The sequence below is a fragment of the Megalops cyprinoides genome, chromosome 2, assembly GCF_013368585.1.
Source record: "Megalops cyprinoides isolate fMegCyp1 chromosome 2, fMegCyp1.pri, whole genome shotgun sequence".
NCBI classification, from domain to species: Eukaryota; Metazoa; Chordata; class Actinopteri; order Elopiformes; family Megalopidae; genus Megalops; species Megalops cyprinoides.
The window spans coordinates 20,583,159-20,609,985 of record NC_050584.1 but is presented as its reverse complement, the minus strand read 5'-3'; the positions used below and the strand labels follow the sequence as shown (position 1 = coordinate 20,609,985).

The window sequence follows — 26,827 nt, the reverse complement described above, 5'->3', positions numbered from 1 at the left end:
AGTGACTATAAAAGAGAACAATTCCTCTCTTGGTGCATATCCTCATAAAAAAATGAAAGGGGGAGACCAGACTAATCACACAAAGAATCATAACAGAAGCATAAGGAAGGAATGTGAAAAAATATAGTTATAACCTAGTTGTTATATTGGAGTATCTTCAGTCCAAATTCAACTTTGACTTATGCACAGTGCAGGAGGGGGTTGAAATGCATACTATATATTACTAAACATCCATTGTTTAAAACATCAATATTTTTTTTTTTACTTGTAACTACTGTTATGACAAAGCACATAATAGGCTAATATGTAACCTGACAGAAAACACAATCATCAAATTATGTTATATGAATTTATTAATCCCTAAAAAGGCAGTTTATCCAAAAGTTGCTTTCTAAAACTACCCATAGCAAGCTACAAAATCTCTTTGATTTGTGTCCATTGTATCCAACTACCATTTATTCAGGACTTCAATCATAAAAACATCTGTTGCATTAGGACTTACAGGGATTGGAGTTCTGCTAATTGTTACATGCAAAGAGAATCTTTGTTACCTTGAGCACTAATGACAAATTATATAGCAGAGCAGTGATTCTTCACAAGCTTATGAGCATCCTCCATCATCCTCTGTCTTTAACTCATTTGGTGCGACACCTTATGGTGCGGCTATCACGATGGCCCACCAAGCGCACTACATCACATGAGCCATGACACTGTTCAGAACCATTTTAACACTGCTCCGAGGCATTAGGGAAGCAATAGTAAACTTGATACAAACGCACTAATGCAGCCCAGTGGAGCACTTCTGGAGATCACCCAAAGAAGTACACGGCTGAACTGTGTGGGTGTCCCTGCTACCTTTATAGCAATGCCTGGCTAGCACGGCAAGCAGACTGTGGCATTTAGCAGGGGTTTCCAAGAAAACAGAGAGACGGGTTTCCGTTAAAAAACAGACAGATACAGTGAGAGACCGGAGAACGATGTTCGCTTCTGCCTGTACATTTGGCACCATGAATGTTTTAGCAACTGTGCTTCTTTGAACAGCCCACTCGTTTTCTTGCAGGCAGTTCTGTGCTTTTGGTGAATAATTCAGAGTGGAACACGACAAAGAAGGCTTTCTGACGTCGTAAGTACATTCAGTGCGTGTGCTAGACATTGTTGGAGTAAGAAGCCATTATTTTGGCATTTTGCTTTGTAGGTGGATTGTACATAAAAATATCATCACATAAACAGAACTGCTGATTTTATCCCTGTTTCTATAGCTGCCTATGGCACATGATTTGTTGAGTCCAAACTCTGCTGCACACATGGGCGACTGATAGGGATGGAATTCAGGAGTCATTCCAAAGGGAGTTCCTCAGTGGTTATGCAATTTGATTTTTACATTGTGTGAAATTAGCAATCTAAATCACAGACACTGACATGCATTGTTTTCCTACCAATAGCAGAAGACAATATTAAAAAATGAGCAATTTTGTCATTGCCAGAATTTTTTGTGTTTTATTTACATTTAAATGTATTTAAATGTAAATAAAAATAAAAATATAGGTTAGGGAAAAGCAAAAAAGTGTTTCTTGTTGCTGAGGGCTAAACAATTCCATTTCTCCTGATAGCTTCAAAAGAGGAACAGAAAAATCATTATTGACATATGTTTTTGAAAAATATGTTGTCTGGTACCCCGTGCACCAAATGAGATAAATGTATGCTACCAATAATGATATACCAGTGACAGGACTGGATTTGACAATGGATGAAATTTAAATAGACATTAAGGTCATGGATTATGGACATACAGTAAGTACTGATCAAATTGGACATGTCACATGCATATTTTGTTCAACAAATCAAAGCTGATATTACTTTTTTGTCACAAATAAGACTGATATTTCAACTCAAGTTGATCTTTTTCAAAGAGAGCTCACACTGTTTGTCTTCAAAAGTAATGAATAAGAAGCATTCATTTTGATTGAATGGAGGCCGTGTGCTTTTATGCATGTAATATTCACTGTCATTGTGGATCAGTGCTGATACAGTATGTGCTTCACATTTTATGAGGCACACTTCACTTACTGAGAAATAATAGGAAAACTTGAAATGGCAACGCATGTCACGCCCATTAAGGCAATGAAAACCTTTATAATTTCTTCCATCTCACACATCTCTGAATCAGAATTACTTGGTTTCAAATGGCTTTTCCTTTAGTTTGAAAATGTCACACTTTGAAGTATTCATTATGCTGTTGTAGTCCCAACCATTTTATTTTGGTGTATCAGACCTTAAATTCTTTCTTTTGATGCGGTTTGAAAAATGTAAGTAATAATTTGTGGAATAATATTACCAAATGAATGTTACTGCAATTGCTTCAATTTTATTAGCATCTCATCATCAGAAAGCTAAGGGGAAATATGTACTTCAATGTGCAATGCACATGGATGCTATTATCTATTTATATGAAATATGTATTTACATGAAATATGTAAAGAATCTTAATCCAAAGCAAATGTCTTGCTTAATCATAACAATTAAATACTGACAGAATCTAGATTCCTTCCATTTATGAAACTTTTGTCCAGGTATTCTTGTACTAACACTGTGGGTTTAGTGTAGCAGATCTAATATGGGACAGTTTTTCCCCAATCTAAGAGACAACATATAACACTTCTCATTCTTCTCGTATCTGAAACTGTCTTATCATTTTGATGTTCAGACATTTAAAATATATAACTGTGCCCTTCCTTCTTATCCCAGACCTGAACTAGGGTGATTTAAGGTTAAGCTCTAAATGGTATCCAGGCCACTTTACTATCATAGCCATCTTTGCCCCAGCTGTTATCTAGGAATGCTGGGACACAACATGGATCAATGGATGATGGTCTTTATCAGCAGTCATGGTGATTCATCTTGACAAACAATGTTTAATCCAATTAAACTACTTTACTGGCCCTGAGAACAGCATTATACATGGGCTATCAACCAATACCAATTCAAAGACTTAGCTGTAATTAGTAAAGCTTATGATAACCACACCTAAGTAGATATAATCATTTGACCTCCACTTCAGAAATGTTCAAATATAATCCTGCACTAGATTTGGTAATTGAGGAACAATTGATGCACAACTGAAAAAGGTCACACAGCCAATACCATGCACAAAGAGAATAAAGAATCTCTATAATTTGAGAACATTTTTCCACAGCACCTTCTTATTTCTGCACGTACGCCTCAAGAAAATATTTTATTCTACCCTAAACTCAGCCAGTGCAATTCCTTGCTTTCTCTGTTCAGCACTATTATTCTGAAAAATTGCATTAATAAGTCTGATTTGAATCCACATGATGAATGTGGCTCACTTGCACTGCCACAGAAAATTAGCACTCTGCCCCAGAGACAGGTATCAGAGTCAGATTTAATTAAAGCGGCATCTTTTTAATCAATGGATATCTTAATCAAATTAACGAGGGTTAATAAAAAAACAAGTACAGTATTTAATTACTCCATGACATGTAATGCGTGGGGGGGGGGGGGGGGGGTTGCTTTGCCTGTACATTAACAATTAACAAAGCAGCATAGACAAAGGTGGACACACTTATCAATGCATAAATGAGCTAGAAGCTAAGAAGGGCTGAAACTGCTTTAAATTATCTCCCATAAATAGGCTTACATTTGGATTATGGCAATTTAGAGGTTGCAGACATGCCAGTTCTAACCGAATTCCAGTTGATGCATGCTTTGATAAAAATGATCATTCCCATTGAATTTGCCCTGAAACAAAACTGAGAATCTCCAACCAATGCTGAAAGGTTATGCAGTTGTGACACCTTGTGGTTTAAAACTGGTAAATATAACAGAAAAGCCTATAAACCTCTATTGTGCATTCACAGAAACATAATGACATGCATCTTATCCTTCCATGCTGATTGTATTTAATTACCAATGGGTATCCTAGGATCATCATTTTTGGCCAGTAGTGTAACGTAGTGGTAAGGAGCACGGCTCATAACCAAAAGGTTGCCGGTTCAATTCCCTGCTGGGGTACTTCTGCTGTACCCTTGGGCAAAGTACTTAACCCACAATTGCCTCAGTTAATATCTAGCTGTATAAATGGTTAAAATTGCAACCTATGTAAGTTGCTCTGGACAGGAGCATCTGCTAAATGACAATAATATAATATGTATTAATATACATAATATACAAAAACAATGATAAAACTGACCCTTATCGCATCAGGTAATCAATATGTGACCCTCAGCCCTGACAGCAGTTAAAGCAAATGACATGAGAATGGCCTCTTTGTGGGTCCTGGAGATTTGCACAGAGGGAGAGAGGAGCATATCATTCCTCTTAACTGGTCTTCCCGTGTGCCTTAGTTCTTCCCTCCAGTCAGAGAGCCATAGGCCCAAAAAGAGTGTGCTGTGTCCCAAGGTGGGGCCCTCATCTAGATCGGTCAATATTGTCTGGAGAGATCTTCACATGCAAAGGAAAAAAAGATGCAGTTGCTGGAGTACCCAGGCTGGACTCTGGGTCTGCCCTAAGCCCTGTAGCCCATGGTTTTGTGGTTTTACCTGACTGTTGGACAGCCATACAGAGTGGAAAGGAGTGCATGTCCATTCCATGGACCTTTTTAAAATGACCAGGAATATCCTGGGCAAACATACACAGACTCCCAAGTTGGAGGAAAAGACATTTTATTTCACCAGCTCCTTTGTTTGCCTCCTCCCAAACGCATCCACACCATGGACTCTACAAACTAACAAGGGAACAGGCTGAAATATCTGAACATGCACGGTGGCCAACAGCCTGTTTAAGAATTTATAAAATTTTGTACATGTTTTTGTCAATATGCACCTTTTTAACAGCTAAAGTAAATTAAATGTTTGTGGTTTGGGGGAACATGGCTTACCTGTTCATTCAGTGGCACCAGCAGGACAGACTCCATCAGCCAAAGGACCTGAGGGCTGGGGGCTGATGGGATTTGTAGTATTGGGAGGGCACCAGCAAATGGGGCTGAACAACATGGCCTGTGACTGTGGGGGGAATTTCCTGTGTTTGCATTTTAATCTTTTATAATTGATTCGTATTGTGTTTGAAAGAGGCCAAATACACATGAAACATTTTAGGTATGGTAGAGAGATGCCTGTATATCAATATTTATTGGTTTATTGCCTTTGTTCAGTTAATTGATTTATTTGACTCTTCATAGTTTATTCAAAAATGGCTGACTTCCTTTATAAGAAGCAGCATTCAGTCGGCAAGGGAGCTTAATAAGAGTGCAGTGGTGTCTAGAGCAGCTGTATAATTGATGTATTCTCTTTTTGCCTGCCTTAGGCAATTATTATTTTGTCTTCTTTTTGTTTGTACTAGTATTTGTTTTTCATGAAATTAGTTTAGTATTATTTTTGTTACTTTTGTTACTTTGACCTGTCAAGGGCTTGGGTCTCATCATTTTTTTCCCATTGTCTCTTGGCTATTCTACACAGAGAATCATGCTAACAGTACTTTTTCCATACATGCTGTTGTTACAGCTTCAGTATACTTAAAATGCCTTACTCTGCTAGGCCTGTGTGTGTATTGAGAATCAGACTGTAGACTGTGAAAGTGATTGGTTGTTTTGGCTGCTGTTGCACGGAGTGACGTTAAATCCCAGAGAGAGCAGAACGATCAGCAGAGAGACTTGCCACTTGATATCCCTTAGAAGTCTCTTTGGAGCCCATCCATAGTGCTGTTGTGCCACACACTTCCTAACTCACCATACGTGAATCATTTTATCAGACAATGCATGCTGCCCAGTTACAGTATCACTGGTGTGAATGGCTCCTTAAACCATCCAGTTCCCAGGCCTGTTCTGGATGATTAGCTTCCTGGCCTTTACCAGATACAGCAAGTGTAGTGGGCCATACATGTTATAATGCAGGATTTTTAATAAAATTAATAAAATTATTTGGAGAGTTCTTCGTTTTTCATTGCAGTACACAAATTCCACAGTGGAATTTTAGCTATTACTTCAGCTATTGCTCAATCATACAAACATTATACTATTACCCAGCTAACACAGTCATGTTGCCCTTAGTTGCCGCAACGTAATTTAATGACCAAACATACGTTGCTACAACGTCAAGTCGGACATCGCGGCAACGTGGAAAGTGAAAGGTGCCATCTCGTAACGGCAACATAATTTAGTGACATTGTCAGCCCGTAACCTCGACGTCCTAGCGACCATATTTCGTCCTGCCGATCTTCTTAATTACATCTGCTTTTATTGGGGCATGCTCTGCAGTCCTCATTTGCCCAAAAACCTAAATGTAGGCTATGTAGCTTCAAATTAGGCTATTCAATATTAAAACTGGTAGACTATTAGGCCTAATAAATTGATCTGTAAAACAATGAAATGTGTAATGAATCTAAAAAAAATCAAACTAACTTTATAGAACAGTTAGATCTGGTTGAACAATTTGGTAAAGGACGAAGGCCGAATCACAGCCTTCGGGATATCCTTTACCAACCCCACTCTCACTCTCACTCGTGTCATGCTGCTTAAATATAAAACTGCAGTGGGAGTAATAATAAAAGGAGTTGAGCTTACCGTTACACAAACGGGGTCTGCGTTGACGTGTTACGTTTGGTCGTGTCGGATCTGGTGTGAAAAGGTCTTTAATTAGGATGTACGTGATTCAATATATTTGGACCACCCCTTTAATTGTTGAGACAAGTTTTTAACGTTGCCATGTTAAAGAAGGTTGGACATGAAAGCTGCAATCACGATTAATTCACGTGGGCTTGTTTTGAATGGGCTGATGGGGTGTGTTTTAGAGTCGACCTTCCTAGCTATGCACCCTGGTAATAGATGCCATTTTGCTTGCTTTATGTAAACAGAATTCGGGTGAGGAATAACGTTAAGAAATAGAAACCAAATTTACCTTGTTAATACTTGGCTATGTCTAAAGTGAAATGAGTAATGGTTTGTTTGTTTAAGTCTAGCATTTTAATTTCTTCAATTTAAGACAGCATATAGCTGCAGCTAGCATGTTAGCTGGTTAGTTCAAGTGGGACTATGTGTTGAAAGTGAATGATATTGTCATGTTAAGGAGCATGTAAAGTGGTTACGAGAGTATTTATGATCAATTCTAGTGTACCACTACCGTTTTTGCAAGGGAGAAAGTTATTCTTTCTGTGACGCTCTTTGATTGTATTGAGAGGAAATCCTTTTTTTTGTGAACAAACAATTGCTCCTAGAAAAGTCTTATATGGGGAGATACCTTTTTATTTTCTTGTGAATATTGTTGTTGGACAAACATCTTTTTTTTTTAGATCAGACTGTTTCCAGTTGATGCTAATTTGTGATCCTTAAACCTTCAGGTTTTCCTCAAAAGACAACACAACTGATAGCTCATCAAAATAAAGAACCCTACAGATTATTTTTGTGTCCAGTGAGAGTACACAGGGCTACAAATTTTGGTACCAGAAGTGGGGTTTGGAATTTTTGGGAAGGACAAAAACGGTAGTGGTGAAGAGGAGCGGCTGATGAATAGTGTGCTGTGCAGACGGTCAGAGAGACGGCAGTGGCAAGTGTGCAGCGAGGACCTGTGGTGCCCAGACAACGTATGAGAGAGCTGTACTTCGTGGCTGCAGTGTGCCAGGCAACCTCCTACAGCGCGGGAAATATTCTTCCAGTGATCTGTCAGAGACTACAAGAGACTTTGAATTGTGTATATCCTTTCCTGAAATGTGATGTGTATTTTGAATTAATCTACTGACAATGTCTCAGGTTAATGTGGGTAGTGACGAGGCAGGCAGTTCAAATGCCTCAGGGATTGAATTTAGTTCAATGGAAGGTGTACAGCAGCAGCTCCAGGAGCTTAGTAATAAGCATGAGCAGGCAGTGGCAGCTATTAACGCCTTGGGCAGTGTGTCAACTTGTTCATATGTGTACGTTCCACGAGAACGCAACATTCAGCCATTTAGTGATTATCTCTGTACCGATGGACGATCTGTTGACGAGATTATCGAGGAAATAGAGCGTGTTGGACGGGCTAGAGATTTTTTTTAATGATTTGTCTGACTTGATTGTATCCCTGCTGCATGGCCCCGCCTTAGAGACAGTCCGTATGCGAACAGGCGGTTGACCAGTAACTCCCAGAACGTTGTTTCAGTTCTTGAGAGATGCAATTCAAGAGAAGCATAGCGCATTGCAGTTACTGCAGGAATTCTGTGGCCGTAAACAGAAAGAGGGTGAGAGCCTTTGGGATTATTCACATGCGTTGTCACGGGCCTTTGGTGCTGCATTGAAACGGTCAGGTAATGCAGTAAGTGATGTTATTGCATTGAGACCAGTTCACTGAGGGGGTCAGGGACCCATCCCTTAAAAGAGATCTCAGGACATTTGTGTGAGAGAGGCCCCAATGTACCCTCATTGAGGTGTGTGATGAAGCTACATCTTGGCTTTCTGAGGAAGATAGTATGAATACCCCCAAGGTTGTAAAGAACAAGGCAATTGAGGTTACCCTTGTTATTAAACCTGACACACTTTGCCCTACTTTAGAAGCAAATCCACCTCACAGTGTCACCCTGAATGAAATTATGGAGTTTATTGCTGATCAAAGTAGAGTTATTGGGGAACTCACTACTGCTGTTAGGGATCTTGCCACACAAAGGGAAAAGGAGCCTGTAGAAAAAAGGGGCCACCACTGGAGCAAGTGACGGTAAGCTCATTTGTTTCAAATCCAAAGGGGTTGGTCATATTGCTCGGAAGTGCTCCCGGAGCCGTGCTGCAAAGACTGTCGGGGAAGAACCAGAAATTGATAATGTCCAGGTAAACTAGCACCCTCGGTTGCGGTGAGCCAGGCAGTCCAAGGGGAGTCTTTTGGCTCAACCCAGCTTCCTAATGCAGACCATAGCCGGCTACTTGACAGAGCAGTGGGTAAATGTCCATAGTCCGAGTGGCCGGTAAAGATCCAGTGCATGTACTTGCAGCCTCTGTGGCTACCATGTTAGTGAAAGGGCGGAGAACCGGGATAGATGATGGCTACCAAGTGTTGATAGAGCCTACCAATATGCCCCTGCCGGGTGGGCTGATAGTGGTTCCTATGCTGGTTGACGCCCATAAGCACGTTTTTCCAGTTGAAGTGGTCAACCTTACGCAGGAAGGATCTGTTTAGTCGTTTTGTCCTCAGCCACTCTGGACTTCGAAGAACAGAGTGAAGTGTGGTTTTTGCGTATCTCAGCTAGTGTGGAACAGGTAATTGTTGATGGTTTGGAGGAACAACTGGCCGATGGGGAGCTTCAGAGGATTTTTGACATGGGTGGCACGTCTGAGCTGCAGGCTAAGTGGAGTAGCCTGCTATTGGAACATTCTACTGTGTTTGCATTGACAGATGACGACTTGGAATACACTGATAAGGTCCAGCACAAAATTCCACTTGTGGATGATGTCCCAGTGGCACAACCTTACTGTAGAATCCCACACATTGGGAATACATTTCCCAACTCCTTCGCAAAGGCATCATCAAAGAGAGCACAAGTTCAAAGATTCTTTCTGTGTCCAGTGAGAGTACACGGGGCTACATATAGTTTATGGCTTAAGTTTACATTAGTATTATCCAAACACTACTGCACATGTGCGACAGGGCTAACAATAGGACACAGTTCTGTTCACAACCGCCCGAGGTCCTAGGTGTGTAGCACTCTCAGTATATTGCACGCATGCATGCAGAGGAATTGATGATGCTAGCTAGCTGGACTGACAATAGCATAATCATTTCACCTGCCATTTGCTCTACAACAGAGTAATTTACTGTCAAAACAATGCGCGATGCTAACACGTTGTCTAAAGCTGCTTACACATGACTAGTGTTGGGGCGTCAATGCAACGCTCAGCTTAAGGTTTGATGTGCCGCTCAGTCTTCCACATGACAAGCGTCGTAGATATGTAATCACGGAAGCGCTATTTTAAAAACTAGAGAGCGGGAGAAATAAGGCGAAGACGTTTGGATTTGGCACTTTGACAGAACAACTAAGCTAGCTAGCAGTTAGGTAGCTAATAACCAGGGATGTAGCAAGCTTCTGAGTATTTACATTTATTCATTTGGCAGACGCTTTTATCCAAAGCGACTTACATAGGTTACAGTTCTTTACAATGTTATCCATTTATACAGCTGGATATTTACTGAGACAAGTACAGGTTAAGTACCTTGCCCAAGGGTACAGCAGCAGTGTCCCAGGGTATGTAGCTATAAGTGTATAGTATGTCACTATAAACGATTACAGCCGAATTTCCAAACCTGGTAGCCCCATCTCGATGCTAACTTTGCTCCATGCATCTTTTTTTTTTTTTGCGAGGTCGTGTACCACTTTGAAGTGGTGTCGTACAACTCTGAAAAGCCTGACACACACAGTATCTCCAGTTTGTCCTCCATTTTGATTTTGATTGGACCTTTAAATGTTTAATTAACATTAAATGTTTATATTTCGCGCCGCTGTCACTCCGCCCATGTTCCAGTACGTCACACTGTAAAATCATTGGTTACATTGGGTAAGGTCAGCGGCAAAAGGGGTCGAAGTTCAACCAGTTTGAACTTTGAGCAGAGCGTTACAACGCCTGGTTTGAACACTACGCTACACCGAGGTCAGAATGGTGTCATGACACTCTCTTAATAGGAAAACAATGGCAAAGCGAGCGTGGGGAGATTTTGAAGCTAGTCACATGTAAGCACCTTTACGCAAACAAACACTTCGTTTCAGTACAAATTGCAGATGAACACAATCATAACTACCATGCACATACATGTTACATTGAACAACAATGCACATCACCCTTCTCTCTCTACAGACAATTGTAATACAACCAGTTGAACTCAGGCATAGTACTTACTTAAGCACAGATGCACACAACAACAACATAATAGGCTACTTGGTCGCCAAGGTCTCAGTTTTTCACCCCGCAGGTATTGGTGCAGTACTGAGGTGGGGGAGGTTGTCACTACTTTTATATTGTCCCATATCCTTGGCCCTATTGGGGTTCTTATTGGTGACCAAAGGATCTGGACAGGTCAGAGGGCAAATGGTGACCTGGGGCTCGTCCTTGGGGGCATACCTGTGCCTCGGGTTACCTGCGGGGGCTCCTGCTGTTAAGGGGAGCAGCAGTCTTCTGGTTGTCTGTGCGTGCGCGTGTGCGTCTGTGGTTCCGTCTGTTATGGCACAGTGTTTGCACGATATCTCCCAAGCAAGTCGAAGGATCTTCATCAAATCCGGCTTAGTTAATCACTATAAAGGCTAGATGAACTGAGTAGGTACTCAAGGTCACAGGGTCAAAGGTCAAGGTCTCATGGGGTCATATATGAAATATTGTTCAAACGCATATTTTTTGTATACTGCACTTTTGAGCACTGTAAATAAACTATTTCTCACCAAAGCCAACTTTGAGCAGCCTACTGTTTTTCCACCCTCTTTTACCACCAAGAGCTTTTTGGTCACCCCCATCTCATAAGTGAGGTGGGGGTTGAAAAGTCCCAATCTCACATTTGGTATCGTATTGGTATGGTATCAGTATCAGCAGATATCCAAATTCAGGTATCGGAATCGTATCAGAACAGAAGAAAGTGGATTGGTGCATCTCTATATATATATTTCTAAATTGATATGTTGCTTATATAGTTAGTAGCAATCTCATTGCATTGTATAGATAGGAGAAATGCAATATGTTTAACTTCTTACCTAAATAAAATGTCTCATGGTTTAAATAAATTATTCTATTAAAGCATTGTCCTGCAAATTGCAGTTTCATGGAGGTGATTTTCTATTTTTACAGTGTAATGCAGTTTTGACTTATTAATACATAAGGGATTGCGAATACAGTGCTGTCTGTAGAGTAATTTTATATCTAGATGTAGCCGTGACATCTGAAAAGCTTGCAGACACTCTGGGAGGCATGAGCTGTAGCCCAATTTTGAAACACTAATACTAGACAGATATTCATTGCATTTTCCTATTATGGTTTTTGTTGACTTGTACACCACCTGTTCATAATTCCAATAAAACAGCCATTTAGACAGATGTATGACATGCCTTGAGTTGCAAATGAATGACATATGACATTGCCTGTCTTTATAAGTGCTGGGATGCAGCATTTAATATAAGAGCTAGATTGAAATTCATGTAGCCTACATTGACCGGTCATTTCCGGAAATACTATCTCCGACCAGGGTACGACGTCGCGGCAACGTTATTCACGGTACCAAATGGTAACGAGCCACAAGTGTTGAGTGGAGAGGCTATGTGTGAGTCATGTGTTACCTGTAGCTCATACCTATAGAGTTATGTGCACAATCTGTGGAAAACTTTGAAAGACAAGACCCCTTACTTTCCATTTAGCTATTCTTAGTTTCAATCCCTGAATAACAGACTGGCCACCAGGAGGTGCTGGTCCTCAGTTTAAGTGCATATGGTGACTTGAGTGACAAAGATGCTGATCTTTTCAAAATTGTAAACCCTACTTTAGAAAGATTCATCGATATGATGTGCAGCTCCGTGTTTGTCCATGACAACGCTGAGACAACCTTTTTTTCATTTTAGTTTCGTTTATCTCACCAGGGGGATGTAATGGTTGGTTTATTACCTCAGGTGAAGGCAATACACCTGAGTGATAATCTTAAAAGATTGCGAAACACCCTGGATAATGCTGTGCCCTTTGGCAGCAGTGCATGGGAAACAAACTCAGAACGTGGAGAAGACTGGAACCTTTTCAAACCTGTGGGTTCACCGTGGCAATTAAATCACAAGGAATTGAAATCTTTAATGAAGAGTCTGGTGATGGTAAGACATATTCTTATATGACCTGGTTCTTTAAAACTTTCCTTTAATTTCAAACAAGAAAAAAAAAAACACTTGCTCATGTTTTTATGGGCAAATGTAGCTTCCACATCTATTCTCAGAATTGTACAATAAGAGTTTATAGATTTGCTGATCTAGTGTCTCTCATGCACTATTGGAAATATCACCTACAGTTTTTGCCATAGTTTAACTTTGTGAATGGATGGATAAATATATATATATATTTTTCATTTGCATGTAACACATCCATTGAATGTGGGTAGAATTAGGGACTTTGTCTCTTTGTGAGTTTTTGAGATAAGGAATTGATTGAAATTGAATCCAGCGTAAGTCTTTTTATCAAATGTTTTTTGTTAAATATGTTATTTTAGCAAACTGCTGAGGTTTGATGTCAGAAAAGGTGGATTGTTTTGGAACTACTTCCTCCACCTATTTTTCCAAATACATAGTTACTTACATTTTAACCTTTCAGATTGTTTTTAGCAGGCATGGTCTTAGGATGTACATATTAATATCTAAAATCCAGAATTGCTGGCAGAATGCTTAAGTATGTAAATAAGTATCAGTTTATATAGGATTGTATATTACAATGACAAGATATTATTTGTGTGTCATCTATGTAGTCCAATGAAAATCCAAAATTTCTTACTCTGTTTTTGTCTGTTGCTATCTGCCATACAACATTGCTACTCTCCATTTTCTCCTTGGTACAAATTAAATGTTCACTAAAACTGTTGTGCTACAGCTTGCAAAGTCTGTCCCAATCCCTTGTGAACCATTGCAGGATTAGTGACATAAGTGAGCACATACTGAATGATATATGTTTTGAGCTGCTGCTAATGCAAAGACTGTAAAGATAGCAACCGAAACAAATCAACAAGACCTACGCAGTTTTATCAATGTATATTGTATGAGAGGCAGGTAAATTTGTTCCATACTTTTATTCCTCAGGACACTACAATGGGAGATCACAGTCCATTCCGTATTGCACTCATGGTCCTGTCACTGCTCCTTTTCCTCCTTGCTCTGGCATTCAACACATTGGCTGGAGTTGGAATTGAGAATGGTGAATAATACCCTTTATTTGAGTATCCAAATGAATAAATGTTAGAATGAGACATTTAGCTACAGATTTCTACTCTGAAAAGGGGTAGTATGGCTATGCAGTGTGTTCTGATGTAGATGCCAGTGGGCGGAACACCACAGAGGAAGCCATTGGGTGATATCCCTGGATGTTGCTGTTGTCTTAGGTCTTTTTCTACAAAGCACGGGGAATGTGTCGTATGAATATGATACGGACATCACCCCTGCAGGATGGACCTTCTCCATCTGGGGTGTCATCTATCCTTGGTTGTCCTGTATGCTCATCTACTTGTTTAGCGGACTTTGCAGAAGGTAAAGTCAAATCAAAACCCCAAGATTATAGTTTCTGTCTCAGACCAGTGAAAGCAATGCAATAGCTTTCACTTTTGTCATACAAGATTATTAATTACTTTAATGATATACATGTTAATATGATATTAACATGTTACATAGTTTTATGATAATAATAACATGCATGTATTGGTGGAATCAGATTAGTTAAAATTGCCATACTCCATCCTGCAGAACAAGTTTCCTCCTAAACCTATTGTTGTGAGTTCTTTTCAAATTTACAGTTTCAATTGTGAGACTCTTAGCAGTAAAAATGTGGAAATGAACACAGCTTTGATTCTATGAAATGATACTCTGTGGTGCTGAATAATGTTCTGATTTTCAGAAATGCCTATGGGTGGATGTACAATAAGCCTGCTGTCCTCCCATATGGATTCTACGTGACTTGGATTATAAATATCAGCTTGAATATCTGTTGGCTATTTCTGTTTGACAGAGAGTAAGTACTGCAATTACATTACATTAGCTTTAAATAAATACAATGCAGGCTTTGAATGACAATGACAGCGTGGTATTGTGGGATACTGATTACTTACCACTGCTGACCGCTGAGAGCAGCGGATATGGGATAAGTCAGAAAGCCACAGCCACTGCACAGCTTCTGCAGTCAAAATATACTCAGGGGACCATGTGCTGATTTTTCACCTTCAATTGGCTTCAAGTGCATATGATCCTATGTAGTTTGAGTGCTGTAGTTGATATCTCACACACCTCAGCAATATGTCTTGTGTTCTTGTGCAGGCAACATGCAATAACACTTGTACAAGCAATAACTCTTTGTTGCCTCCCTAGATTCAATATTTCCCGAGTTCTACTAGGCAAGCTAGGATATTGATATCCTCTCCAACCCATCAGGGCGATTCTCTTCCTGGTTAAAGGGTTGCTCCTCTCTCTTTATCTCTAGCTATAGTGAGAGAGCTACTCACTCTGCTAATCTTTAAAAAACACCCAAACATACCCAAAGTGATTGCGTACCTATCAAAAATATTGTACAGCATCTATAACATTTCTTTTTTTCCTCTGAATTTTAATTTTTTATGTCATAGGTTGATGGTACCAGCTGTCATTGTCTCTGCATTGATGGCCTTTACAAATTACGTGATCATTTTCTTCTCCTGTCATGGCCTCAAGGCATATGGCGCATGGCTGAGCACATATCACAAAGTTGATCTCTGGCTCATTCGGATACTGGTAAATTGTATTTATTTCACTGCATTAATCACAAGACATAAAATGGCTCATTAATTAATTATGTATATGTATGTATGTGTGTGTGTGTGTGTGTGTGTATTTGAGAACACACAGTATAACAAACATTGCATTCCTTGAAGTAGTGAAAAGTTGATTGGTAACGTGCTTTGTCACATTGTTCTTTCAGAAACCGCAGTGGTGTTTTTCAAAGCTTTGTCCTGTTGTTTCTGGCTCCTCTCCATGTCACAGGTCCAAAACGGAGTGGCTGTGTATGCAACATGGACAACTATTGCCACACTGCTGAATTTAACCATTGTTTTGGCTTACAAAGCAGGGGTGTCCATATCTGATGCTGGGACACTCTCACTGTCCCTGCTCCTAATAGAGGTTTTGGCATGGTAATCTTCTTAGTCTACATTCATTTTTTCCTCGCAGAGGGAGGGCCAACATTGATTTGTTCTCACAGTGAAAACATGCATAAGATATTGACCTCTGTGACATAAAACCGTCTTGATTGTAGCACATATATGATGTAATTTCCAAGAGAGATAGCTGATGAGAAGCAAACAGACCCATAGTGTATGACCCAGGCAGTAAAGAGGTACACTCTGTGAGCCGTAAATGTCCAGTATTCCTCGATTTACTGTGTGCGCATAACACACACTCATAAAACTCACCTGCTAGCATGTCTTCATTGCAAATATATTGAAGCTTTTTTTGCTGCTTTTCCAAGGTTTTTTTTGGAGAACTTCATTCTGGACAACCATGTACGGTACATCCTCACGGTCTACCCTGTGGTAATCCTGGCTCTGTCAGGAAACATGTCCAAAAACTTCAATGCTGCAGCACCCAGCAACAATGGCATTTTTACTGGTGAGCAAACATAATGGTCATGGTTAATTGAACAACCCACATTGTAACTGCAGCACTGACCTTTGTAACATATGACAAGGAGTGAAACAGGTGGCCAAGTTCATGCAATAAAGAGCTTAGCGCATGCTGCACTCGTTGTGTGTGTGCATGGGTTAATCAGTGCTGTTTTTTGTTTGTTTCAGCGGTGCTGTTGTCATTGGCTTGTACCTTGTTCGTCCTACGACTTGGGTTGGTGATTTGGAAGCACCACAAGCACCCGTTTTACCAGGACATGAACACTGAATTGATGCTGTCACCACTGGACATTGCTGAAAAACAGAGAAAAATATTCACTTAACAGGCCTTTTAGAGTGGATTCCAATTTAAAATCCAAATTATTATTATTATTATTATTATTTTTTTTTTTTTTTTTGTTGTTATTTCTGTTATGAAAATTACAGTCTTATATGACCTCATATATATAATTTAACCTTTTACTCATACAGTACATTACATGCACATTTGTACATACTTATATGCTTGCATACATAGTCAATTTATATAATATGTTGAATGTATTCACACACTATGGTTTCATACAACATGGCAAAAATAAAACAACATCTAAATTTCAGAGGAACCAAACGTTGCCCAGACGTTTTTTGATACCCCATATTGTAGCATTATTTATCAAATAGTTGTAAGACATGTCTCCTAGATGACCATAGTCTGTACAAAACTTTTCTTTCCAACTGTTCAGTGTTTTTCAATTTCTGATATTTTGTGACAGTTTTAGACTTATTTCATTCTTGTACTCCTGTCCACTTTCTGCTTATCAAATATATGTTAAGTATAATGTACACATCCTCCTCTCTTAAAAAGCCGTGAGTATGAAATTGACCTATAATTAATTCAGGGTTGGTATCTAAAATGAGCAGAACTGAGGATCACTGTGGTAGTGGGCGCTTCCTGGATTGCTGGCAGGGGCTGATCCAAAGGCATCATTCCTGTCACCTGATAGGCTTATGCAAATTGGCAAATTGAACAGCAAAAGGACATCAAGGCCTACAAATTAAAACCAACCACATACACAGGTGTGTGACCTTCCTCAGCTATTAAAATCAAGGCTGCGGTGCCTCCTCTCTGTAAATGCCAAGGATGCCCGAGTGACTTGTGCAGCATTTCTTTGGTGATAATCAGTAATTATATTACAGCGCAACTCAATATATGACACATTGTTGAGTCCTTTTGTTATGCCCATATGAAGTTATATTACTGTTCTTAACGGGTTCAATTTAATTAGTGCTTCTCCTGGACTCCCTTGTTTCTGGAAATGTTACCAATGACACAAAGCCAAATAATGACAGCAGTAACAGACTGACCTGCAGAGTCCAAAGTCTGCTAGATAAGTGCTTATAAAAGTAATGCAATCTCTGCCGAGTCGATAATGCAGATAATCTGGTGAAGATGGAAGAGGGCTCGATGGTTCCGCATGCGGTCTTCATCGTGCTGGCCATTCTGAGTTCGGCCCTTTCAGATGTCTTCACAGTGGCCGCAGCGGGACACCTGACAGGCTTTGAGGGTAAATGCAGCTCGAGATGCTATTCTTTCGTGGATTCTTTTTAAGATGACATTGTTTTTATTATAACAAAGGCAAAGGTCAAGCGTTTTCATCTTTTTTTTTTGTTGCAATGTCATTATGGTTCTCATTACTTATCCTTTATCTGCAGGCATACTTTAGGCAAAACAGGTTGTGGCTTTGTGTGGGCATTTGTACCAGTATGTATACATATGTGTATGTAATGTAATGAGGTAAATGTATCACTACGTCTGCAAAACATAATATAATTATTATTGTAGTAAACCGTTTAATCAGCAGTAATTTGGTTATAATTACAATTAAAAGTAATAAATTATACTTATAATTTTCCTGTAATATATGATCATTTGTAAGGTGCAATTTATGTTTAAAGGACGTGTTGATTTCTTTAAAGGGAGCGCTTGAAACAAGTTTTCATTACCAGAAGACCATTAAAATGTATATGTAGGTCTAGTGTCAATCCTCCATCTACACACTCTTACTGTGTATCTGTGAACCTTTAAGGTCAGTGACCCCATTTAACAAGTACTCTGCCAGGAGCAAAGTGATTTTAACACAGAAGTGTGCCCTTACATGAACTCTCCAGGTCAAGGGCATTAGAAAATGTTGCAGAAGATTACATTTGTTTCCTTGTGTTATTAGCAGGTCAGATTCTGTGTGGCATTTTGGTGAAATATACAACATGAGTCAACCTGAGCTTTTTGGTATCTCAGTGACTAGGTTGGCCCAGGGCAGAGGAGACAGAAGGATCAATATTTACATTGAATGGTTTACTTACATGGAATATAAATTAAGTGCTACACAAGAGCACTTAAATTAAAGAGATGTAAAGGTTATGTAACAATTGTCATTTCAAATTTTCCTAATCTATAAGAATACTTGTGGACTGAGAGTTACCTGTCCCACCACAGAATGTAATAGCCTGACTTGTAAAGTTTCAGAATCAATACCAGAATTTTAAGCTATTTATTATGATACAAGTTTAATAAGGAGATGCCTGATACCGCCACAATAACACAGCAAAAAACTTTCCTGAGCATGAGAAAAATGTTATCCTGCAACCTATGTGCTCCATTGCCTTTCTTACTTCAGTGCAAAATTTATCAACTTATGTTTACATGCAATAGGCTAGATTTGATCAGATCGCTCATATTTTCTATTGAATTCCTGTTCCTGAGGTTGCCAGAATACTACTCATGAACAAATACCAATATTCAGCTGTAACTAGCTGCTATATACAAAAATAAATCTGAAGTAACTTTGTCAGAGGTATGCTCTCATTGTTGTTCACGTTATAGTAATTTTCAGCAAACAACATATTTCTCCCACTGAATTTTACTGAGAACAATACATAAATAATGAGCAATTACTTTATAGTGCAAAATAATAGTACAATAAATATCAACGGTCACAGTAATTGAACACAGTGACACTGACAAGTAGTGTCATGTTAACTACAAAGTTCACTTGTGCAACCTCCTCCTCCCTATCTCCCGCAAAACTCATGACTCAGTAATGATTGTAATGTCTAGCCAGTGTTTCTCCATAAAATGAAAGCAGTAATGGTAGCTGGATAGTAATGATCTAGACTTATTTTTCCATCAACATGACATGCTTCAAGATTATTTCATCATTATTTGATGATTATGAATAATTTATGAATAAAGCAATCTGCTGTTACTGAAATTTCCTGGAGAGTTTGAGAGCATTTCCAGGCTTGTAGTGTTAATAAGTTTTAAGTCTCATTTTCAAAAAAAAAAAAAAAAACAAGATCTGGATACAGACTGTGGTTGTGCAGTTATTCACAAAGGAACTGTGAACCGCTCTATGTCTTAGGCCTTAGAGGCCTTCTATGTAAAAGACTGTAGTTCTTGATCTTTAGCATTTTAAGGATCATAGTAATAGGATCATTACACAGTGTTATACAGAGTAAATGTTAGCCTACTGATATAAGAATCAGCCATGTGTAATGATAACAGACAGCACTGCTATACTAACTCTGAAGACTACAAATTGACATTCTTCACTCCATGTATAATACCCATTTCCCTCCCAGATTTGTTTCAGACGACCACATGGAATGTTTCAGACACGTTCTCCATAGAAGTGACCCTGGATCACTGGGTCAGTTCAACTTGGATTATGTTGACTGCCTGGAGTGCTGGATGGCTCTTTTATGCACTTACCACAGTCATCCGGAGGTATGGACTACAAGCCCTGTCATGCAAAGGAGTGTTTCAGTTTAATTAAGATGAAATGAAAGCTAACTTCATCAGAAGACTTTTGGAGCTTTCAGTGTGGCAGTAATTTAAAATGAGGTCATTTTGTCATTCCCAAGAAATGTTTTTGAGGTGTAGTAGCTGTCACCATTTGATTTGGCTGCTTGAGAAATTTTCATTTCAATTTAGGGTATGATTTATATCTCTTCAAAATCATTTTGTGCTTTGGATATCATTTTTTATAATGTAAGATGGTAGAAATCTGTGATCAAGACCTTTGTTTTTACCCTATTTTTATTCTTTGAACAGGAATGCACTTGGCCCAGTATGCTGCAACCCTGAAATACATCCCCCATCATTTTATTTGATTTGGATTTTAATCAATGTTCTGAGGATCAGCTGGCTTTTCCTTTGGGACAGACAGTAAGTAGTTTGCTTTCATTAATGTTTGTTCTTAGCCAACATCAAATTATATGGCATAATATAGCATAATGCATTATATGATTTGTTATGATATGATATGACAGTAAATTCAGCAATCAAATACAATTTGTACAGTGTCTGACACTGTGCAGGTTTGGAACTGTTGCTTTTAAAACTGTATTTTATCAATACATAGGCAGGGTTAAAGTCATGCTTAAATGGTTTACTTAAATACTTACTTAGGATATTTAATGTATCACAAATTACTCTGAATGGCAGGCCCGTCATTGTCACATTCTGTAATATTATATTTTTCTAGTAGGTATTGCTTATGTCAAAATTATTATTTTCGTTGTGTTTCAGATACATTATCAGATCTCTTGGCTTGAAAATCCTCATTCCATTCTCCACCTACGTAATGTTGTTTGTTTCTTACCGCAACCTTCACCAGCATCAGTCGTGGTTTGCTACAAACAGTCCAAATGAAATATGGTTCATTCGCTTCATGGTATGTAATTATCTGCTAAAAGAATAGTACCATTCACATTGTCTACCTGTTATGAGAAGAATGAGTAGTGTGTTTCATTACTTTTTAAAGATGTACACTCCCTTCACAAACTTCAACTAGTACACACCAAACTTCCATTAGTAAACACAAAATGTGTTTACTTTACCTTTTGTACACAGCTATTAATCAATTGTTGTGGCAAATATTCACATCTGTATAGTAACTTTCTCTTGCCTTTAGAATTATTAGATCATAATATATATGCAGCAGAAGTGCCAGAACTCTCAAGTTCACAATTTACTGTGAAAACCTAACCATGTGTGTCAGGTGGTATTTCTTCAAGTACTCAAAGCAATTGCAGTGTTTAACTAATGTTGTTTTATTTGTCCCTACCAGACACAAAATGGGCTGGCCCTGTTTGCAACATTGAGCTCCATAGAGGCCCTGATAAACATGGGGGTGGCTCTAAAGTACAGTGCTGGCCTTCAGGACCCTCTTGTCAGCACTGTAGTCCTCACTGTGCTGTTTGTAGGGCTGCTTGTGTGGTAAGCTCAACAGGTTATTGTGTTACAAAATTAAGTACAAGCATAAACTATAATTTGAAGTGTACAAGATCATTTCCTATTTGTCTAATCTTGTTCTAAATTGTGCTTAAAACACTTACTTCCTGTGTGATAGCTTTGGAGCTTTCTGAGAGAAAGGGCCATGATGTGTCAGACTCAAGATGTTTTAGGAGTTCCCTGATGGTTGATGATTCTTCTCTTTTTCGCAGGTTTACTTTTGAAAGTTTCATCTTTGAGAAGTACACCCGCTATACCTTCACGGTATACCCTGTGGTGGTTCTTTGCCTGGGTGCAATGTTCACAAGAAGCTATCGTGTGAACGACATAGCGCTGAACACCATTTATTGTGGTAAGACCATCTTGATAAAGAAAAGATAACAAATCTGTTGTCTGCAAAAGGACTGCTCAAACTCGTTTCTTAAAACAATCTGTAAACTTAAACATGGGTGTTGCGGTAAGATAAAGTGAGGTGGGAAGAAGCACCATTTTCCTAAGTATCTCGGCAGCGTTATGTCTACGCATTTTGCAAAGGCGGTCATATTCAGACATGTAGAGTCCCTTTTTCAATATACTTCGTCTAACTGGCTTTTTATCTTGATGAACATGACCACTTTGAATTACAGCAGGCACTGAAAACTGAGTAATTAATAATTAAAAACATAAACAGACAGACAAAAGACAGCTATAAATCCAATGGTACAAGAAATGATCGGCTATTAAGATATCATCATTATTTATTATTCATTTTTTATATTTATTTTTTATCATCCAATTTAGACAGTTTGCCACCTACTTCAACCAAATGCAAAATAATTGTAGTTATCCATGTTGTTTTTTCAGGAATTTGGAATAGTAAAAACATTTGAAACAAGTGGTATGAATAAATTTACATAGCATTGTGTATTTCAAGAGAAAGGCACTATAACCACAGTAGCAACTATAAGCCCTAAAAATAAAAGTAAGAAAACCACAACGCTTTGTAAAGCAAATACCAATGCCAGATTAACAGTGAGGGTCATGTCTAAATTTATGAACTTGGCATTATTACTGAGAGGTCTGTGTATCTAATGACACACAGCTGTAAGCCAAAATAATCACCCACCAATGTTCAGTCAAAGTCCAAGTCACTTTAATGCTGATTCAAATGGCCCACATCTACAGAATGGTTGTACTCAAAAACCATTGTAAAGTCATTTAGAAGAGTTTAGATAAATCACATAAATTGATATCACGATTAATATAACTGATTTACTAAACAGATACTGTCAGCCAGGGTAAGGAATATATCTTATTATCTGTGTGCATAGGTGGAAAATACACACACACATACATACATACTGCTGCTCTGCCATTGTTGGATACCAAGAGCAAACAACTCCAACCACAATACAAAAATAGAAACAACATCCCAAAATCTCACAATCCTAAAACACACACACCTCAATGATGTTTTTCCCCACAGGTTTCCTGATGATTGCTGCCACCATTCTGAACACCATCCGGTTGATTGCAGCCTGCTTTTACACAGACAAGAAGCCCACATTTCTTTCCCGATCTCCCATTCCCCTAACGGACAGCTGTGAGACTGTGTACCAGGTCAAGGGCAAGGAGGGGGCCAAGGGCAAGTTTGGGATTGTAAACAACCAGTTCTCTGAGAATTAAGGAACAACCGTGCTGATCGCTTAATCATTTGTAGTTTATTTACTCAGACACTCAGATACAGAAGCGGCATCTCTGCACTTCCTTTTGGTCAACAATACGGTAACTACAGATAAACATTTAAGGTATGTCTTCTTCATGCTTTCAAAAACCTCAGTTGCACTGGAAGTAATTGTTTTTTCAGTGAAAGCCTTCATTGCAATGTTTTGAAGCTAACCGTTGCTTTGCTTTGATGCTTTGAAAATAAATCCAATCTGAGCCATCCCGCTGTTCTTAAACACCACTGGAAAAAGGTATGCCCTTGCATTAGTTAACATCCTAGTATGGAAATAGCTTCTCAATGTTATGTTTATGTGCATTCTTGTGTGAAGCTTGACTTCTTATTCAATGTGGTCTTTTAGACTAAAATGTCACTTGGAAACCAGCAATGGCATGGGCATAAAATATTTGAATTCTGTTAGGAAGGGAACACAATTTCCAATCAATTTCATTTATGTGTAAGTGTGGCAAAATTTTTTATCATATAAACCCTTCTTGTTTCAGAGGAAAAAGATCCCCCTATTAAATTTTTGCCTGATGGATTAACAAAGCAGTTGACAAATACTGTAAATATTCATTGCCACAGAGGTTCCTGTGTTATATTAACCCTTTTCTCAACAAATCCATTCATTTTGTGCCTGCCAAAGCTCTGGGGATTTTGAGGGTTAAAGATGTAATTAATAAAACCTTTATTTCATCACATCATGCACAGTCCATCATGGTTTGTGTAGACTTAGTTATTCTCTGTTTGACCTAACTTAATTGTTTGGCTTTAATCGTTAATGTAACTTCCTCTCTGGAGCAGTAGGGGGAAGCATTGCTTATGTGTCTTCATCAAAATACAGTATATAATGTACAGGTTTGGCTCCACTACAACGAATAAAAGTCACAAGCTTTTGTTTTTCAAAATGTTCAAACATGGTAGTCGGTCAGGCATATTTTTCTGCTTGTTTAGGTAATGTCTGGATTACATAACCAATGGTTTCAGAAAACCTATCAAGTTCTACACTTGCAGGACGGCAAGAAGATATTTACAAAACTGTAATCATTAAATTTTTGAGGTACATCCAAAAAAGCCACAGATAGCCCCCATAAGGTCCCCGAAGCTGGCAGAACAGCAGTGGTAATATCTAGGGTTACTCTTATGAGGTTATCTACATTTTCCTACTCAATATCAAGGAATATTTTATATAGTCTTAACCTGACCTTCATCAAATTATCTGCAAGCTGACCTGTGATTTTCTATGTGAGAGAACCTTGATCACAAATTTAAACATTCCACACCTCTAAAAGAAAATCTACAAATATATAACTTCAAATTCTTGAGACCAGCTTTTTTGAGCAAAAGATCACCCTCCTCCCTTACATACACAGACATACACACTTTTTTCTTACTGATTATAGACATGGATTTTGGTTTCAAAACCACCTTTAAACTGAACGTAAACAAACAAACAAACTGTTTTTGTCATGTCATATAAAAGATAAGATCAGCTCACCCTTGCAGGAGAAACCACATTAATACCACAGTATACAAGGGGTTCTTACACAAAACTGAATACAGGAAGGTGACATTTGTGGTCATGTTTAGTTTTTCTTTTCATTTGTACTCAACTGATTTTGGACAGGATACATTCACAACAGCTAAATTCAAGCAAGTTCAAAAATAAGTAAAAGTACCAAAAAAAAAAAAGTACAAAAATCTTGAGACAAATGACCAAAAAACTCTGATTCATTTTTTATGCAGTTAAAAGAACATTCCATCCACACAGTGAGCTGTAGCTAGGGCACACTGCACATGACGCAGCACACGCACAGGGCACAATTTCAGCAATGACAATAAACCCCAGCGGCACAAATATTGGACTGACCTCTGATAAAATTATATTTTACTCTGTCTATGTGATGTGTGGTGTGTCTACAGACTCTGTTTGCTTATGTGAAAGAAGATGAGAGAGGGTTTGATCATTTTTAGATCTACCCTCAATGCAGTCATTACATTTACTATGGCTATTCATACTGAAGTATAGACATGCAAGTAAGAAGGAAGAGGACTTTTAGCAGTTCCTCTTTTTTTATCAACTTTGACACCTTGGACATTTACATATTTGTGGGTGTTAAAGTACAACCCACCCCCTCCTGATTTCCTTCACTTAACCACAGCTGTGCCTCATACTTCACAAGACATAGATAGTCAAACATCATCCACAGGGACTTAATTCACTCATGCAAACACACATCACAGTCCACATACATATTCACATGCATAGTGTATACAACATATTCTCTTTTTTTCTGTGTGTTGGAGGCTGAATGTCTGCATCCAGGATGTTAAACAACAGCAGTGAAGAGAAAAGCACCGTCTGGTATCCGGAGGGCTCTCACCTGGAGAACATCCTCTTTGCCAGCTTTTACACTGTGATTTTCATCATAGCTGTGCCAGGAAACATCCTGGCCCTGTGGGTGTTTACCCAGGAGAAGAAGAAGAATTCACCCTCCAAGGTTTTCCTCAAGAACCTGGCAGTGGCTGACGTCTCCTTTGTGATGATGTTGCCCATGCGCATTATCTACCACCTCATGGACAGCCACTGGCCCTTTGGAGAAATCCTCTGCCGCCTGCTGGGCTACCTCTTCTACCTCAACATGTACTGCAGCCTGTACTTCATGACCTGCATCAGCCTTGACCGCTTCATCGCCGTGGTCTTGCCGATCCAGGCACTGAGGATACGGAAGCCTGTGTATGCCAGCGTGGCCAGCGCAACGCTATGGTTCTGCCTTGTCATTGCCATGATGCCACTGCTGCTGTCCCAGCAAACTGTGCAACTGAGTGACTCCAACAGGACTGTGTGCAACCAGCTGTACCGCGAAAAGACGTCGGCAAGGGCCTTGGTGTCCACCGCCGTGGCTTTTGCGATCCCGCTGATCACCATTGCGGCTTCTTACATCCTGATACTGTACAGGCTATGCAGGAAGATGGAGCTGGAAAATAGACCTGTGAGGGAAAAAGCCATCAGGATGATCGTTTTGATCCTTGTAAATTTCACTGTGGCGTTTGTGCCGTACCATGTGACACGCTTCATCTACATAGAGGGCTCGCATCACAGGGAAATGACTACAGGTGAAATGGCTTCCCTTGCTCTTGGCAATCGCATCACTTCCTCTCTCACTTGCATCAGTGGAGTTTTGGATCCTGTTATGTACTTTTTTCTTACCAAGACCTACCAAAAGTCATTGCTCTTGCTGTTTCGCAAGCGCAGTGAAGGAGACCAGTCAAGAATAGTTTGAAAAAAAAAAAAATCATATTTTATGTATGTATTTTCTATGTTACTGTTACTAACACTGTGGTTTGATAAATGCTGTGATGCTTGCATGTAGATGTGCTTGGGAAGAAAAATACAGTTACATTTGAGTGAGGTATATTTGTTGTGGATTATTCAGTCTACAGTGTATTTCAGGATTGCCAACACAGTTCTGTCTGCACATAAAGAAAAAAAATCTAACACCCCAGAAGAGATGGACA

At 39.1% G+C, this 26,827-nt stretch overlaps 2 protein-coding genes across 2 annotated transcripts; both read left to right on the top strand.

Annotated features, from left to right (window-relative positions):
* Positions 1-17,758: 17,758 nt before the first annotated feature.
* On the top strand, positions 17,759-24,204 carry LOC118773148. Its single transcript, XM_036521937.1, has 7 exons — positions 17,759-17,878; positions 19,953-20,097; positions 20,425-20,538; positions 20,902-21,046; positions 21,443-21,591; positions 21,819-21,958; positions 23,072-24,204. The coding sequence occupies exons 1-7, from the start codon at positions 17,764-17,766 to the stop codon at positions 23,269-23,271; spliced, it is 1,008 nt and encodes a 335-aa protein (XP_036377830.1). The 5' UTR covers positions 17,759-17,763; the 3' UTR covers positions 23,272-24,204.
* Positions 24,205-25,635: 1,431 nt separating this feature from the next.
* Positions 25,636-26,592, top strand: LOC118770479 (uracil nucleotide/cysteinyl leukotriene receptor). The gene has a single exon (XM_036518187.1). The coding sequence runs from the start codon at positions 25,636-25,638 to the stop codon at positions 26,590-26,592; it is 957 nt and encodes a 318-aa protein (XP_036374080.1).
* Positions 26,593-26,827: the final 235 nt, after the last annotated feature.

What these genes read in the sequence shown, in the direction of transcription:
- LOC118770479 (XM_036518187.1), top strand. Translation starts at nt 25,636, where the DNA reads ATGTTAAACAACAGCAGTGAAGAGAAAAGCACCGTCTGGTATCCGGAG.
- LOC118773148 (XM_036521937.1), top strand. Translation starts at nt 17,764, where the DNA reads ATGGAAGAGGGCTCGATGGTTCCGCATGCGGTCTTCATCGTGCTGGCC. An exon ending in ACACCTGACAGGCTTTGAGG is followed by an intron (nt 17,879 to 19,952) that starts GTAAATGCAGCT and finishes TTTCCCTCCCAG; the next exon opens with ATTTGTTTCAGACGACCACA. An exon ending in TATGGTTCATTCGCTTCATG is followed by an intron (nt 21,047 to 21,442) that starts GTATGTAATTAT and finishes TGTCCCTACCAG; the next exon opens with ACACAAAATGGGCTGGCCCT.